This window comes from Lactuca virosa, chromosome 5 (genome assembly GCF_052849685.1).
Source record: "Lactuca virosa cultivar CGN04683 chromosome 5, Lactuca_virosa_CGN04683_v6, whole genome shotgun sequence".
NCBI classification, from domain to species: domain Eukaryota; kingdom Viridiplantae; phylum Streptophyta; class Magnoliopsida; order Asterales; family Asteraceae; genus Lactuca; species Lactuca virosa.
This window is the reverse complement of record NC_136430.1, coordinates 136,522,156-136,536,274: the sequence shown is the minus strand read 5'-3', so window position 1 is coordinate 136,536,274 and position 14,119 is coordinate 136,522,156. Positions and strand designations below refer to the sequence as shown.

At 38.8% G+C, this 14,119-nt stretch overlaps 1 protein-coding gene across 1 annotated transcript; it reads left to right on the top strand.

The window, feature by feature from the left end:
• Window positions 1–13,573: 13,573 nt before the first annotated feature.
• On the top strand, window positions 13,574–13,903 carry LOC145111777 (putative mitochondrial protein AtMg00820). The gene has a single exon (XM_079048029.1). The coding sequence runs from the start codon at window positions 13,574–13,576 to the stop codon at window positions 13,901–13,903; it is 330 nt and encodes a 109-aa protein (XP_078904155.1).
• Window positions 13,904–14,119: the final 216 nt, after the last annotated feature.

Sequence of the window (14,119 nt, the reverse complement as noted above, 5' to 3'; positions counted from 1 at the left end):
ACTGCGGGGAGCCATAGCATTCACTAGTCAGTGATAGAGTGTTGTAAGACGGTGGGGAGCAGTAACATTCACTAGTCAGTGAGAGAGTGTTGTAAGAATGCGGGGAGCTGTAGCATTCACTAGTCAGTAAGAGAGTGTTGTAAGACCGCAGGGAACCGTAGCATTCACTAGTCAGTATGTGACGCAGAAGAGCTCTTAGGCCGGGTAGCTTTGTTAATTGAGTCATTGGGAGTCTGGTAGCCGAACCAGGTACGAGACTGGGGTCTCGATGAGGGTCGGAAACGTTTATATTCCGATTTAGGGAGGGGTTGTCGCAAGTCAAAATGACTGGAGGGTAATGCATGCGTAGAGACGCGAACCGCTGGTAATGAGTTGAGTATCAGATTGGATATGAGTGGGGTCAATTTTGTTGTCCGACCTGACTCTTATGTTGAGTTCTGCTCTATCTGTGTAAAGGATGGGTAGGTTGGGATTCCAGAGTTTCATATGGATTTCATATTGAGTGGTTATGGTTTCCATCTAATGTGTTAGACGTGGGTGGGTCGGTTTGTTTGGCTTGGAGAGGACCACAGCACGGATAGAATTAGTAAGTCATAGACGACAGAGCTCAGAGGTGATGTGTGACTGTAGGTCGATTGTAATTTTTTCTGGGGCTTATGTTTGTGGATATCAGTGAATAATTTCGGTCGGTTATGGTCATTCAGCTCGTGGTCGGAGCTGAACTGTAACACCGTAAATTTCAAAACAATTTTTCGCTTTTTAAAATATAATTTCATTCATAAATATTCTCGAATTCCAATGTATCACATATCAAATCCATAAAAACACATCCCAAGATCATAATGTATAAAACTACAATAGTGTGTACTGATCATGCCGACGCCTTCCCGCGATCCTCACTGGTACCTGAAACACATAACACAAAACACTGTAAGCATAAATGCTTAGTGAGTTCCCCAAAATACCACACACAACACATATTAGCCACTCGAGGCTATAACTCTGTTTGACCCTCTGGTCAATGTGTCTCATTGGGACCCTCCAGTCCCATAACTCTGTGGGCCCTCTGGCCCTAACTCTGTGGACCTTCCGGTCCTAACTCTGTAAACTCTGTAACATACATAGCATAAATCACATAGAAATCACATCATGCAAAAGCATACAAAATACTCTGTCACATAACTCTAATTACCACCCTAGGTAGAGTATAGTGAGAAGACTCACCTCGAGTAACTCGGTAAACCTCGAACTCTGAAATACTGCACTAGCCTTCACCTAATCACATAAATAAATTCTCTAATTAATACAACTTCTAAAGGCTAGGCCAACTCCTCTCTATAAGTTCTCTAAGAAGGGTAAAAGACCATTCTGCCCCTCTAATGGCTCATAAGTCCAAACACTAACTAATCCCTAAAAGTCAACAGAAGTCAACAGTCAACATTGACCAGACTCGCCGAGTGCACTAGAGTGACTCGGTGAGTACATGCCTGCCTCCTCGTCCCTGGTCCTCACTTGACTCACTGAGTCAACCCTATACTCCCCGGGTCGTTACAGATCGCGAGTCACGGGGCAACCCGACTCGACTCGTCGAGTCCCTTATGGACTCGGCGAGTTCCTCCCATGGAAACTCTCAAAAGATCTCTTGAGGTCAGATCTGCTTCACCAAACAGTAGATCCATCCTTTTAACATTCAAAAGTCACGTAAAGGTGTAACCTTTACGTGCATGCAACCCATATCAAGCCTCAAATGGATAAATATCACTAGAAATGGCAACCTAGCCTCCAATTGCTTATTTGCTTGCAAAAAGCTAGAAGGTAGTGACTCTATGGACCTCTCAAGGTCCAGATCTGATATCATCAACAAAAAGGGGACCTCGTACTCACTAGATCTTATAAAAAAGGGAGGTAAAAACCCTAAAATCATGAAATCTATCATATCAACACGAAATAGAAGGGATTATACCTCCAGAGACAATATCTCAAGATGATTAGCTCCAATCCAAGCTCCTTTCATGTTCTAGGTGGATCCTCTCTTCTTTCTCTAGCAAAAATCACCCCAAAATGAAGATTATAAGCCCTTTCTTGCACTCAAGCCTTCCTCACTCTCTCTAGGGTTTCTCTGGAACAAGGTGGCCTCAAATGACGGCCATAAGGGCCTTTAAATAGGGCACACACCCCAAAAATTAGGGCTTCATTAAACAGCGCGGACTCGCCGAGTCCACGAATGGACTCGCCGAGTCCCTTCATTAAATCCAGGCTGGCAGAAGCGCGATTCCACTCGGCGAGTCTGAGCGCCTACTCGCCGAGTCCCTTTCTAAAATTCAACAAAATACTTAAAATAAGATACCTGGGTATCCGGATGTTACATGAACCGTCCTGGGCTTTGTAGTAGAGTGGTTCTGTCCGACGAGGGGTCAGGCCTAGTGTAAAATTTTGGTTTTCATGTGGATCGGCAGGTCATTCTTTTAGTGTATGAGGGCAGAGTATTGAGGTTCATTCTTCAGATGAGTTCTGATAGTAGTATCGGTGGTTGGTATTCGGTGCGAGGTGACCCCTCCGTTTATTTTGAGTCTTGGGTCAGGATCGACTGGTATAATGGGCATGAGTGTTCAACAACTGATTACTACCAACGACTCGTTTCCATCAGTCGCATCGAGTTAATCATAGTTGGAGGTGCTTTGTCAGGACGGCTATTCGAAGAGCGATTGGCAGGGTGACATTTTGCATGGGCGGTCTGTCGGGGGAACGGGCCGATATGGATTCCAGGTTTTGGAATGGCAGAAGTGGTACTGAAACGACGAAGGGTTCGTTCTTCTTCGGACTGAAGGGTTCTGATTGATTTCGGTTGACTTGGGGAAAGTCGTTCTTGGAGTGTTGGATTTGAGCTGAGTCTTGATAAGGAGCACCAAGATAGTGCTCAAGATGAAAAAGCATATCCAACAGGTCAGACAGAGGTTGTTGACGACTCAGAGTCGTCAGGAGAGTTATGCAGAGCAAAGGCGTTCCAAGCTAGAGTTCCAGGTCAGCGACTTTGTTCTCCAGAAAGTATCCCCATGGAGAGGGGTGATTCGATTCAGGAAGCGGGGAAAGTTGGGCCTAGATACATTGGTTGTTACAGGGAAAGTGAACGAGTGGAAAATAGAGATTATCGGTTGGAGCTACTTGAGGTGTTGAGCAAGATTCATGACACCTTCCATGTGTCCCAGCTGAGGAAGGGTCTAGCTGATGAGACGACAGTGGTTCCTTTAGAGAATATTCAGGTTGATGATCACTTGAACTATATTGAGAGGCCAATGGCGATATTGGATAAGAAAGTAAAAACCTTGAGAAACAAGGAGGTGGCCTTGATTAAAGATCAGGGGCAACATTGAGAGCCGAAGTCTGAGATGCACGAGCAGTACCCAGAGATGTTTCCAGAGAATGACTTCGAGGGCGAACTCTGATCCTAGTGGGGGAGAATTGTAACATCCCGGTTCGCAGGTATAGAATTTCGGGGTTTTAATGCTATTTGAAGGACCTACTCGACGAGTTGGGAGTCCCAAACTCGTCATGTAGAAACCAAGGAGGCCGTGCAAGATACAAATCTATTCGACGAGTTGCAGGGCTCAACTCGACGAGTTGGAGCTGAGTGAGAAAACCCTAATTTTTAGGGTTTGCACCCTATTTAAAGGACCTTAAGTCCTTTACCCCGCCTCCCTCATCACTTTATCATCCAGAGACAAACCCTAATTGAGTTATCTTCCACTGTGAGAGAGAGAGAGAGGGAGAGAGAGACTAAGAGTGTGTGTTTTGGTACATTCTTTAAAGGAACTTGAGGAGTAAAAGGCTTGGAACAAGAATGAGTCTTTGGATCTGGCATCCATTCAGTCTTTACGACCATTTGGAGGTAAAAAACCATTATCTTGATCACTAGTTTGTTAGATCTATGCATCAGAGAGTTTATGGCCAATTTTAGCATTTTCTTGAGTCATTGGTGGTTTTGAGATTACCTTGAAGCTAAGACATTAGATCTGGACATTATTAGGCCCCTTAGGCCTAAAGACTCAAGCTTTATCAAGATTTGGCCAACTTCCATGCCTTAAACCCTTTTTTGAAGCTTTGTTTTGGAAAACTTAGCCCTATATGACATGCATGGACATAAAGCTTGCAACTTTACGTGGTATCTCAACCCTAGGAGGCTAGATCTAGAGTTTGGGGCCTTAGTCTCGCTTAAAACCGTCTGAATGAGAGAATGGGCTGAAGGAACTCGACGAGTTGGTTAGCCAACTCAACGAGTTGGTTAGGGGTTCCCCCGTTATTCTGGACACTGTGCAAACTCGACGAGTTGGTGAGACGACTCGACGAGTTGACTTGAGTTTCTCCCGATTTTTCTGAGAATAGGAGGAACTCGATGAGTCGCATAGATGCACTCGACGAGTCGCATAGATGTACTCGACGAGTTGAGTCAACATGGGCTGTTGACTTGAGTGTTGACTTTCGTTGACTTTTAGGGTTGGTCAAGTTGTGGACCTTGGAGACCGTGGAGGGGTAAAATGGTTTTTCACCTTTCTGAGATTTAGAAGAGGAGTTAGACTAACATCTTTAGAGTTTTTATTATACAATCTTAATTTGAGATGATTATGATGTATGTAGGCGGAGTCTAGACCGACCGTTGAGTACGAGACATACTTGCTATACCTAAAAGGTGAGTCTTCTCACTATACTTACCTGAGCAGTAATACTGTCTGACCGGAGGGTCTTGCCTGAGTTATTGACCAGAGGGTCTTATGTGCTTATACTGAGTTATGTGATATACTTTGCATTCTGTCTTTGTGATTTATGCTGTATATCATTGTGTGCCTTATTGAGTTAGGACCAGAGGGTCCAAACCGAGCTGTGAGACTGGAGGGTCCTCACTAAGATACACGACTGGAGGGTCTATCCCGAGCTGTGAGACCGGAGGGTCCTCACTGAGATACAAGACTGGAGGGTCCATCCTTAGCTGTGAGACCGGAGGGTGCTCACTGAGACACATGACCAGAGGGTCCTTATTGAGATCTAGCCCTGAGAGGCTAATTATTTGTGTGTGGTATTTTGGGGAACTCACTAAGCTTTATGCTTTTAGTGTTGTGTGAAATGTGTTTCAGGTACATCTCAGGATCGCGGGAAGGCGCCGACATGATTGTACACACCAGCTAGTTGATTACGTTTTTGGAGGATTCTGGGATAATGTTAAACAATTTATTGTTTTGTGTTTGGAACAATTTACAAAGTTGGTTTTGAGAAATGTTAAACTGTGTTTTATGTTGATTTAAAAATGAAAATTTTATTTGGAAATTTAGAGTGTTACAGGAAGCGATCAACGTATCCGAGTTACTCTGTCAGCAGATCAAAAAATGCAGCTGACAATCATGTGAGATTGTGATGTCTCCTGATAGTATGGGTTTGGACTATCATTCACTGATATAGTTTTGCGAGGTGTTATCAGCATATCGTTCTATACGTTGAATCATTAACTTCTTTTATTAGAAGAAAAAAGGCGAGAATGGAATGATGTGTGTAATACATTTCGGTACGGAAGGTACCCATCGGCAAAGAGTGTTGAATTTTTATCAATGTATGGTAGATACAATGAATCATTGTAACATCTTGTTTAAAAAAAAAATAAACCATAAACCCCGAGATGTATTTTTATATTTTTCTTTAGCCCTAAATTTGTAATAATTTAACAGGGTGTTACCCACAAGGAGTTAAATGTTATAATTTCTGGAAATTTGGGGACTATTTTGTAACAATTGGACTTGAAATGTAAAGAATTTTGAAGAGCATGGGTTGTTTGGTAATTAGTGGATTTAATCTGAAAATGATTTTGGTGGAAGGGGCTAAAATTTAATAAAATGGATTAAGTTTGACTGAAGGAGGCAACATTAAAACCCGACACCCCCATCCCTTGTCCCCTCATTTAAAACATTACTACAAACCCTAACCTTAATATTTTTAGCAGCCGGCACCTTATCCCTCCTATCTCCTGCCGCCGCCATCAGCATGGTTGCTGCTTAGAACCACCGAGCGACCACCGCTACTCTTGCAGCCGGCAAAGACGAGGATTGATGAAAGGATGTCGTGACCGTTGGGGAGGTCGGAAGAACTGGAAGCTCATGCTCATTACTGTCATTCTTCGGTAAAGACGCAACCCCCCCCCCCCATCTTCTCTGTTTTCTTCTGTTGCTACACTGCATCCCACGCCGCCACTGCCACTCCTTGCGACTATCATTTTGTTGTTTCTCTGGTCGTCATTATCCACCAAGAAGGTGGTTACGGTGGTGTTCGTGTTTCGTGTGTGCGTATGTGCTGCTGCTGCAAGTTTGTGAGGCGTGTGTGTGTGTGTCTTGTTTGGCCGGAAAACGTGGAAAAACCCACCATGGCAACCGAACGTGGTGGCTGCCGCCTTGCTGCCGATTTTTGTTGGGTACAAAGTTCTCCATTAGATGACTGGTGAAGGCTTGTCTTAAGAAGACCCACTTGAAAGATCTAGTATGCTCAAGAGTCATATTAAAATGATATTGCTAAATAACATATGATCCTAAGGGTCACATTAACAACAACTTGATACAATAAATTATTTATTAGAAATTGATTTTAATAAATATTCATAAACTCTTATAATAAATTGGAAAAATATTTATTTCATGGAAATAATTATTTTACAATAACAAGTAACACATTATTTCATATGACATGAAATAATTAGTCATGTACAACATTTTGGACTAGATGAATCCTTTTGTATTTTACCAAAAGGTTATAGTCTAAATCTTATAAACTAGTTATAAGATTTATTAAAATGTTGACTTCTTTTTTAAACAAAAACTTCAGGTTCTCTTTTATTGGAAGAGTGTGGACTTTTGAATTGTTTAATTAAAAGAAAAAAAAGCATGGTTTACATGGGGGACATCCTTGTCTTGTGTCATAAGGGCTCAATGGTTAAGTACATTTTGGTAAGGTTTCCACTTTAACTAGACATGAAAAAGGCTTTCATTTGGGTCATTTTTAAGTGCCAAAACCGTAGCTCTTCCATCTACATGATCTCTCCATATTGTGCTTTAAAAAGTGTTTGAATACTACTTGTTTTTCTCTCTTGGAAGTAATACTTGGGTATTTGCTTCCAAGATTAATAGTTAACCAAAAAGACTAGCATCTTGAAGTAAAGTTGACATTTTTTTTGGTGTCTCAAAGGTTCAACATATCCCCATCAACTTCCAAGCCTCCCGAGAGGACTCAAAGTTCATCAAAGGTTGTTGTTGCTTATTCCTTCTATGGTTATGCTTTAAATCTTTATACTACTTGCAAGATGACCCTTGGTGGGTGATAAAATGTTTATGTTATTTATAAAACTCAAGTCTTCCGTTTTCCATTATTTGTAGTTTTTGAAACTAGTTTTTAAATAAAACCCAACAATTGGTGTCCAGAGCCACCTTGCAAGTTTGGTTAAATTTTTTAATTTATGAAAATCTTAGTTTTTGGTGAATATGGATAGCTTGTTTTTATATAAAAACAAGTTCATACATATTTTTTTTGACAACTTTATAATTGTTATTTTTTGTGACAAAAACTTACATGCATTTTTTGTCACTTAAAGTTGTCTTAGAAAAACAAAGGTTGTTTTATGTTTATATGTATTTTAGAGTGCATAAACAAGTCTTGGACCATTTGTGTTGTTGTTTGTGTGATTTGGTTAAAAATGTTTTGTAATATTCTTTTATTTATAAAGTATGTAATAAAAGTATCTAGTTTTTATTCTTGTTATTTTTATGTAATAGATTAGTTTTAGACTAGATTTATTTTATGAAAATATAACAAGATGAAGACGGATGCAATTTTTTGAAGAACCATGGAGACCCACGGTTTTATAAAGATTTTATAGAAATTCATAACTTTTATAAAGTTTTTATAAAATTGCAACAAAAATGGTTGTCATTGCAAGTGGGAGCTTGAAGATCACATGAAGAACAAGTTGTAATATTTGGTCCCTTTGTCCCTTAGGAAGGACTTAACACTTTTATGTTGGCTCACAAAAGTGTTATATAGTTTAAGGCTTGTTTATGTTAAATGCATGGTTGTGTTGTTTATTTTTCAAGTAAATATTTTGTGTGGTTGATAATTTAGTTTTTCACAAACCCAAACTATTTTTTGGACAATATAAACATCACATGGAGTTTGGATTTCAAAATATAAAATATGGACATTAGATGTAACATAGTCTAGCCATAAAATAAAAACCGGTTTTATAAAATTGTTATTACGACAACTTTTGAAATATTGAATTATTAGTGTAAAAATCATGTTTTTATAACTTATTCAAACTCCAAAGTATTATTTAATGAAATAAAGTTTTATTAAACAATATTAAAAGGTTCTACATGGCTCAAACTCAAACTTAATACTAGGTATTAATTTTAAATTGAACCAAGTCGAAATATAAAAACCGGTCTTTTTATAAGAACCTTAAAAAATGATTTTTTAGAAAAATTGATACCATGACATATTGGATGCATGCAATTGTCATGATATCACATGTTTTAAATAGAATAACAAAACATACCGATCCCTTTTTCAAAATGCAAGTTTATGTCATCAAACTTTAGAAACATTTGCACATCACTTGTATAATGCTAGTGGGATAAAAGACACCTAACCATTAGTATCATCTTTTGGTGGCCAAAGTATTTTTGCGATTTCTATAACCAAGTTATAGTCCAATTATACAAGTTTCTCTAATTGGATGAGTTGATTGGAAACCTCATGTGATAAAGGTCACCTAAGCAAGAGTGTTCCAAGGCATAGATGAGACCAAACACGTCAAATTAACAAATGGATTGTTAGGGGTCTCATACATCTAGGAATTACAAATGGTGTAATTAATACAAGGTATTTACCTTGTTAAAATTGAGTGAATGGGGTAAAGGATACGTAGCCATTTATTTGATTTGTAACTTGGATTGTAACATACACGTTCAGTTTACGTGTTAGGTAATTTTAAAAGTGAAAAATATAATGAAATATTATATGAATTTGAGCGTTGAGTTCTAACAGATAGTTTTTACTAGAAATGAAGTAAAGTTATGTTTAGAATCACTCGGAAAATATTGGAAGTCTTATGAGATTCCAATCTAATGTCAAATATTGAAATTAACGAAAATATAAAGTTGAAAATAAGTAAAATTATATTATTGAAAATTGTAAAGAATCTCGTTAGAAACATTTAGGCGAAAAATCTCATCGAAATCCGAGTTATAACAAAGAAGTTATGACTAGTTGAAGTTTCGCGACAGAACCGGCACGACGCCGTATGACGTAAAAAGTGAGTTTTTGATAAACTACTTTTTAGGCCTAGTGATCTAAATTAAAGTCGTAGTATTCGTTAAACCGAGAATTTTCATAAAAAGAACATCAAAATCTGACTTCGTATGAGGAAGTTATGATTTTTCTAAGTTTCGGAATAGCAGTAGACAGCTAAAAACTCGAAATAAAGATCGAGTGATTATTAGCCGACGCATCCTAAATGAGAATCGAAGGTCTCGTCAATAGTAGTACAATGGTAAAAAGACAGACGAAAATAGACGTCAGATGAAGAAGTTATGAATTTTTAACGGACTTTTCCTGTCACGGCCCGTTAAAAATGTAATATTAAAAATAAATTCAAAATTAGCCAACGGTGTCTAAATGAAAGTTGTAGAGCACGGTCATACCTACGTGTGGATATAAATAACGTCAAAATCGGAGCTCATATGCGAAATATATGGATTTTAGAAGTTTGGAAAATCTGTGTACGCCCAGCGTACTCATGTGTGTGAACCAGAGTTGGCCACGTCGCCCAAACCCTCACATACGACACGTATCATACGAACTCGAGACGTCCGGAGCCATGTATCAAGGTACGCCTAGCGTACTTGGTGTACGCCCAACGTACTAGACCGCCTCGCAGTACGCCCAGCGTACCGAGGAACTACGCCCCGCGTAGTGAGCTACTTCGGACCCTATATAAGGGATGCGAAGGCTGCCGTATTTATGTTACAAATTTCATTCTTTTACACCTCATATTCTCTCTAAATTTACCCTAACACCCCCTGAAGTCCCGGTATCATCCCCGACACCCGAAACAAGTCCCGACACTCCGAAGTTCCCGAGAAAATTATATTTTCGAGTCGAAACTCTGCCCAAGTAAGGCCGGTTTTCAACTAAAATTCCCGGTTTCGTCACAGAAAGTCATATTCAGAGCCAAAGTGCTGCTCAAATTAATACTTTAACCCCCGGTTATTTCACAGTGAGTTCAATAGATAGGAACAATTGTATGTTATGTGTTATATGTGCTATGTGCTTTTCCGTGTTATCATTTTGTGTTATTATTTCTGCTATTTTGATAGCAAAGTTGTACCTTTGGCCATGTGATCAGTGAAAGGACTTAGATTCACAGTGGTACTGGTATGTAGCCTCTGGCCATGTAGAGCATGTCTCGTAAGAGAATGACTTCTATTTTATGGCATTGGCAGAAGGTTAGATAGGGCTGAAAGCCTGAAATCTACCAAAATGTTTAATCAGAAGTTGTATGTCTTCTGTGCCATTTGGGCCGAAGCCTTATTGATGTATATCAAGTATTGAAATTGTTATGTCTCATTGATTGCTATGGAAAGCTTGTCGCATGATTCACATATGCCTTTGTTGTTCCTTGTTCCTCTTTGCTTCTGCCATGTTGAAGTACATATATGGCATAACGTTATATTGTATCTATTACTGAACTCACTAAGCGTCACCGCTTACCCTCTCAATGTTTAACAATTATAGGAGATAAGTAACCAGCATAGTTATATACTGTCAGAAGATTTAGAATAGTTTACGCTATTACTTTTGTACTTGGGTTTACATTTGTATAAAACTTTATTATCCTGGGTAGTTATGTAATATACTTAAAAACCTAGTCGGTTTGTATCCAGTCATTTGTAATCGTAATTATCAATGTAAGATATTGTTTTATGAATATGCATGTAGCATGTTTAAGAATAATATTGTTTCAATTATGAAAGTGTGGGTCTTTCATGGATCCTAGACTTTAAATAAATAATGTTTCTGGAAACAAAAGGGTATTATTTTTAAAGAATTAAATACTAAATGAAAACTTTGTTAAAATTTTGTAGATGGATCCACCAACTACTGTAACACACCACCACGTAATGAACATTCGATCAGTTCTCGACAAAAAAAACTGAACCGCTCTAACTTTTTGGATTGTTACAGAAATTTAAGAATCGTTTTGAAACAAGAAAAGAAAGACTATGTCCTTGAAAATCAAACCCCTGATGAACCACCCTCTGTTCCAAAGGCTGCACATGATGTATGGCTTAATCATGTGGATGATTCACTTGATGTTTCATGCCTCATGCTTGCCACTATGGTTCCCAATCTTCAACGGGATCTGGAACTCTTTACTGCCTTTGACATGATTGAACATCTCAAGCAAATGTTCTGCAAAAAGCTAGAATCGAAAGGTTCGAAACTGTGAGAGTCCTCTGTGGCATGAAAATAGAGGAGAGTGGAAATGTGAGCACACATATTCTCAATATGAAAAGCTATTTGGATCAACTAGAGAGATTGGGCTCCCCATATCCACAAGACTTGGCCATAAATTTAATTCTGAACTCATTGCCAAAGTCTAATGATACCTTCATCATGAACTACAACATGAATGGGTGGGAGAAACCTATTTTTGAGTTGCATGGGATGCTAAAAACTGTAGAAAAGAATATCCCAAGAACCCCCCCCCCCCCCAAGTGCTTATGATTAGGGAAGGACAAGTCAAAAAGAACAAAGGAACGAACTTCAAGGGAAAGCCACAAGCTGGCAAGGGAAAAGGGAAGATAGCTCCCCAAAACCCACCACCAAAGAAAAAGGAAAAGGTTTCCAAAGATGAAACATGCTTTGAGTGTGGTGTCGTGGGGCATTGGAAAAGGAATTTTCCTAAGTACCTTGCTGAGTTGAAGAACAAGAAGGTCGGGGAAGGCCCTTCAGGTATATCCATTTTCATGATTGAAATGGGACTATTTACTTTTTCATCTAACACTTGGTTATTTGATACTGGTTGTGGAACTCATATTTGTAATTCGTTGCAGGGATTCAGAAAGAGTAGGGAACTGAAGACATATGAGATGGTATTGCATGTGTGCAATGGAGCACGAGTTACCGTCCAAGCAATAGGATATTTTGATTTACCTTTACCATCTGATTTGTACTTAACATTAAACAATGTGTGTTTGATTAACTCTATTACTAGAAATATTGTATCAGTTTCCCGTTTAAGAAAATCTGGTTTTAATTTTCAATTTGTTGATGACAATATTCATTCATTCTTGGATGGAATATTCTATTTTGAGGGCTAGACCAATAAATGGAATTTATGAATTAAACCTAGATGACACTTCAAAAAATAAATCCCTTTATCAAGTTAACACCAAAAGGCTCAAACAAGATTTGAACCAAACATATCTATGGCATTGTCACATTGGACACATAAACTAGAAGCGCATATCCTAACTTCAAAAGAGTTGACTTTTAAGGGAAAATGACACTGAGTCATTTGACATATGTGAATCTTGATTATGTGGCAAGATGACAAAGTCCCCTTTATCTGGTACTAGTGAAAGGGCAAGTGTTTTATTAGGCATCATACACACTGATGTATGTCGTCATTTCAAAACAATGTCTAGATATGGTGAAAGATATTACATCACCTTCACTGACGACTTTAGTAATTTTGGTTATGTGTATTTGATGAAACATAAACATGAAGCATTTTAAAATTTTATATTATTTCAAAGTGAAACAACTCGACAAAACAATCAAAATCCTTCGTTCAGATAGAGGAGGCGAGTACTTGAGCCAAGAGTTCCAAGACCGTCTAAGGAGTTGTGGGATTATCTCACAACTCACTCCACCTAGAACACCACAAATTAATGGTGTTTCTGAGAGGATAAAATCGGACCTTACTTGATATGGTTCGATCTATGATGAGTCGAAGTACTCTTCCTTTATCATTTTGGACTTATTCTTTACTCATCGTTGCCCGTATCTTGAATATGGCACCAACTACAAAAGGTAGAGAAAACACCTTATGAGATGTTCAAAAGGCTCCATCCTTATCTTATATGAAAGTTTGGGGTTGTGAAGCTTATGTCAGACAAGACACTTCAAGAAAACTTGAGCCAAGATCTACCAAATGCATCTTTGTAGGATATCCTAAAGATTGTTAGGATATTACTTCTACATTCCTAGTGAGAATAAGATCTTTATCTCATGAAAAGCTGAATTCTTAGAAAGCAAGTTTCTTATGGATGAGGAAAATGGGAGGCACGTGGAACTTGAGGAAGATCAATAACCTCAACCCGATGCAGCTTTTGTTGGCACTAGTACTGGACAAGAGGTTGTTGAAGATGAAGAGATCATTGTCCTTCGACCTGTTGAAACACAAGGCGTTCGCAGATCCGGTAGAACTCATCATGAACCTGAGAGATAAGGATTTCTCATTGACGAGTGCTTCATGATGATGAATGTTGATGAGCCCGTCAGCTACCAATATGCAATGTTAGATCCCAAATCTGACAAATGGCTTGATGCCATGAACATGGAGATGCAATCCATGAGAGAAAATCAAGTCTGGGATTTGGTTGAACTTCCTCCCAATAGCAAGCCTGTTGGACGTAAGTGGGTCTTCAGGAAGAATACTGACATGGATGTCAATTTACACACATTCAAAGCAAGACTTGTTTCTAAAGGATTCACTCAAACTCATGTGGTTGACTATGATGAAACCGTTTCACCAGTCGCTATGATTAAATCTATTAGGATACTAATTGCCATAAGTGCATATTATTGAAGGGATTTGAGCATTCTAACACTCCTAAGGTGTACACGCAACCCTAGAAACCTTGCATCTGTGTTTTACTAAGATTCATGAAAATTTGATTTTCCAAGGTTCTTAACCTAACTAGCATGGCATGGGGAACTTTAAAACATAAAAGCTAGTAGGAGAACATACCTTTCTTGTTGCTTGGATTCCTTGAGAACCTTGTGAGCCTAGCACCTCAAATTT